This window comes from Benincasa hispida, chromosome 8 (assembly GCF_027475165.1).
Source record: "Benincasa hispida cultivar pf3 chromosome 8, pf3_genome.v1.1, whole genome shotgun sequence".
NCBI lineage: Eukaryota > Viridiplantae > Streptophyta > Magnoliopsida > Cucurbitales > Cucurbitaceae > Benincasa > Benincasa hispida.
Window position 1 is genome coordinate 24,202,400 of NC_143485.1, and position 4,278 is coordinate 24,206,677.

Sequence of the window (4,278 nt, forward strand, 5' to 3'; positions counted from 1 at the left end):
GCGCCCTGATGCGTTATTTTATGAGGTGGAAATATGGAATGAAATGCGGTAATGGAGTTGCAGTGACAATCAAGTTTTCTTAGTGGAATCCAAGTGTAAACCCCACTGAGTTTCCTGGTAAGTCCAGGGTCGAACTCAGGGACTTGGGAAAACAATATGCGATGGTAATTTCTCAGAAAGACTTTGCGGTAACCAAGTAAATCAATAGTTGTTGTGATTGTTGATTGCGGTAGTGAAATAAATAAATGCGGCAGATTTGAGAAAAGTTTGAGTATGTGAGAGATGCACTGAGTATGCAGAGGAATGGGTTGAGAAGGTCTTTAACTAGCATTACCTGGGAATGCGTCAGGCTATGCGATCATGCTACACTCATGCACAATATGTCATTTTCCAATGCAAATGTGGTGCTCCTAAGTCTAAGACGCATGTGTTGAATGCAAAAATGTCCATAGAGCTTATTCCTAAGTCTCTACTCTTTTTCTATGCGATGATGCAAGATGCACACAAAGACAAGATGACAGCACACAATCATATCCTATCTCTAGGATGCATGCGATGCGTTAATAGTAAACAATGCTCATTCCTAAGCTCCTATCTCTTGATTATGCGTTCTAATCTGACTCTCCCGAGCCTAGATTCTAACCTGACTTTTCCAAGCCTAGATCTTGTCCTTAGACTACTCTCCCGAGTATCTCTAATGGACGAATGAAGCATACATAATATAAGATAAATGCATAGAATGAAGATCCCCAGTTATACTAGCTAAGTGCTCTCAACTCATTTAACAGATTTAACTACTCATGCGTAAATAACAGAGAGTGAACAGATATAGAGAAGTAAATTCCATTTCTATAGATGAGTTTGAGTACAAAATAACAATGGAAGATAAGGGTAGAGAGCCTGGTAGCAATCCCTTGCTGCCCAAGGCTTTTACACTGGCAACTCTATTCGGTTCAAAAGATAATCCTGCTTCCGCAGAAGCTGGCCCTCTCTCTGATCTTGATGCTTCCAGCACTTTCCCAAGCTTATCGGAATGATCTATTGGCACAATCTCCTTCTCTCGCTTCCACCTTAAAATAAAAAAAATCTAAGAACAAGGCTAAACTATCTAAGGAAAAATTCTCTAACTCTCCGAACTTGCTGAACCCCTTTTTTGAAGGATGGCTTCAGTATTTATAGAGCTTCGGGGTGAAAAGCGACTTCTCTCTTATGATTGCACAGATCGGAAAGCTTTAATTCTCTGACTGATGCACCGAATATTTGTCACCAAAAAGCTAAGTGTACTTGTTATCATTAGCGGCTTGTCAACTTAATTCGGATTCGACCATTATCAACTTTCTGTCCCATTGTGATTAATTATGCCTTTCACCTAGATGCACCCACCAAGTTGCGCCGACTCTATGCGGCAATCCTTCTTGAGCAGATGTTTGCAAACATAAATCACCGCAAAGCCTTGCGGTAATGCTGCGCTCGTCCATTGATTTCTTGTGATCATGCTTTTCGCCTTGCATCAACGCATATTCAGCGTAAAAATACAAAAATTAATTGTTTCTATGCGATGAATGCATGCGACCACAATGTTATGAACTTAATGCTTTTTGGACGCAATCTAACATATTTTTATCAACGCAAACCAGCATTGTTTAAGAACTTAGCACTGTAATAACGTGCATTTCTGCCTGTTATCACACCCCAACTGTAAGTCCTGGCAACATCAAAATCTACCAAGAGAGGAAGATACATCATGTGCACTCTGCTGTTGAATTTTTCGGGAAATAAAAATCCTCTAATCAACATGAGAATATATGCTCGAGCATATCGTTGCAGGTCCTCTTCAACTGCATGGTCTGATAAATGGGCGAAGTTGTTAAATTGATCAGCTAACCATGGCCGATTTAGACGACCTCCCTTAAGAACGACGTCATTCGTGGTTACGTTTAAAAGAAGGGCACAAAGTTGTTCCCAGTCAAAATTTAGAGACTCGATCAATGGTCTTCCATTAATCGGGAGTCCAAATTGGATGGCTACATCTTTAAGTGTAATTGTACACTCTCCATGCAACATGTGGAAAGTGTGTGTCTTCTGCCGCCATCGTTCCACTAATGCCGTCATCAAATGCCAATCTATTTGTATAAATTTTATATAAGAGACTCCATAGAATCCTGCAGCTCGTAGATATTTCAATATAGGAGGGTATGGGTTCTCGTGCCTTCGAATAACAGCCTCTCTTCGCCGACAATGCATTGATCGATATGCTCGTCTTCCTAAAAATCCTTGAATCTATGGCTGCGCTGTAAGTACAAAACCAAGTCGTTGTATGGCCATGTGGTAACATCCCCGTCCATCTGATCCCATAAAAACAATATTAAATTTAACTTAAATATTTAGTAAAAATCAATGTGATTACAATCAATAAATACTATGACAATTAATAAAGAATACACCCTTCATTGTATAAATACAATCAATTAAATACAATGACAATTAAAAATAAATAACTAAGTCCCATCACGAGCTCGATTGGGATAATTTCGTCTATTATTCCCTTCTCGTCTGTAAATTGTGCATCGTGTCTTGTAACCTTCACTCCAATCCATCTCGTTTTGCATGCGAGAAGTACACGATCTGCCAACCTTCCTAACTCTATTCGTCTAGATAAATAGTGGAAAAGTTAGGATCAAACTAACATTTTTGATTGGGGATGGGCTCAAATTGGGTTGAATAACATGCCAGATAAGTGGGAATTTTGTAATAGTCTTCAATGTAGTAAAAGTAGTCTACTCCAAAGGTTTTACACGTAGCCATAGCGTGAGAACAGGGGGATTCCAAAACTCTGTCACTTATTGCATGTGCATGTTCTTTCATTTAATTTTATTTGGTGTGTGTTTCCACCCTTTAGTGTTATTGGGTTGATTGAGGTGGTGACGTCACACAACCTTGTTCGATGATCAAATATGTTGATAGAATGTTTAGTTGCACGTTGTTCCCAACGAGTTATTTTCTTTACCGCATACCTATGAAAAATATGACAATTACTTAAAATACCTCTATAATCAGTATAAAAACATGGGTAACTAAGAGGTGAATAATTTACCTTGTGAAACACTCTCCTGATTCAAGAGCAGTCTCTATTTCTACACGACGAACAGCGAAATAAGCAATAGTTCGATAGAATGTTGCTTGGACTAGTACAATGATGACATCTTTTTGGCTCCTTTCAGAACAACATTTGTACTTTCGGCCACATTTGTGGTTAGCCATCCATAACGATAACCACCATCATGTGACTGTGTCCACTGCTTAGGATCTATGGAAGCAAAATATCATAAGCAATTAGGGTTTACTATTTGAAGTTCGACCATACAGTCCTTAAACTTTTGAACTTGAAATTTTGATCATGCACTATACACTAAACTCTTCAATAGACTATTTTTATACTTGTAGTTAAAATTACTTGCCACATGTCGTAAGCAGAATATGTGGTGTACTCCAACCCAACCGTTGTTAGGGTTTCTGATGGCAGATATAATGCCTTTGTGTCTACATGAAATTAGACACATTCCCTCCCTTCTATGCACCACATGATCCCATAAATTTTTCAAAAACCAGCCCCATGAGTCGGCACTTTCCTCCGGTACAATGGCATATGCAACTGGATAGATGTGACCATTTGCATTCATTGAGATAACTATTAACAATGTTCCTTCATACTTCCCATACAAATGGGTTCTGTCAATTTGAAATAGCGGTCTGCAATGCTTGAAACCCTCAATAATAGGTCCATACAACCAAAACATGCTACTGAACATTACAATTCTTTCATCACAATCCATCTCATTTAGCCTCCAATGGATGACTGTACCGGGGTTTATGATTTGTAAGATATTTATCCATTTAGGCAGCAAATTGTACGATTCGATCCAATCTTCGAATATCTTCGCAATTGTCTTTCTTCTTCCATCCCACACTTTCCAGTAACTAACGGAATAACCATAATTTTTCAACATAATATCTTGTAATGTTTTGATGTCAATTGACAGGTTTTTTTTCCACTATGCTGCTTACCTCAGATGCAATTAGATCTGAGTCCAATTGATTGTGATCCTGACTTAGTCTTGCATACACACAGGAATGTGGGCCATTATACTGGGTAATTTCAAATTTACCGTGTTTTTTACGACAAACAACGCGAAGTCTCCACGTGCACCCATTGCCATATCTTTTACACTTAACATCTCATATTGTTTTCTTCGACTCAATGACTTCAAAATTTTGATG

General features: G+C 38.6%; 1 protein-coding gene across 1 annotated transcript; it reads right to left on the reverse strand.

Annotated features, from left to right (window-relative positions):
- Positions 1-3,185: 3,185 nt before the first annotated feature.
- On the reverse strand, positions 3,186-4,007 carry LOC150034445 (uncharacterized). Its single transcript, XM_090316737.1, has 2 exons — positions 3,455-4,007; positions 3,186-3,307 (listed from the first exon to the last, which is right to left on the reverse strand). The coding sequence occupies exons 1-2, from the start codon at positions 4,005-4,007 to the stop codon at positions 3,186-3,188; spliced, it is 675 nt and encodes a 224-aa protein (XP_090172863.1).
- Between the last annotated feature and the right edge of the window lie 271 nt (positions 4,008-4,278).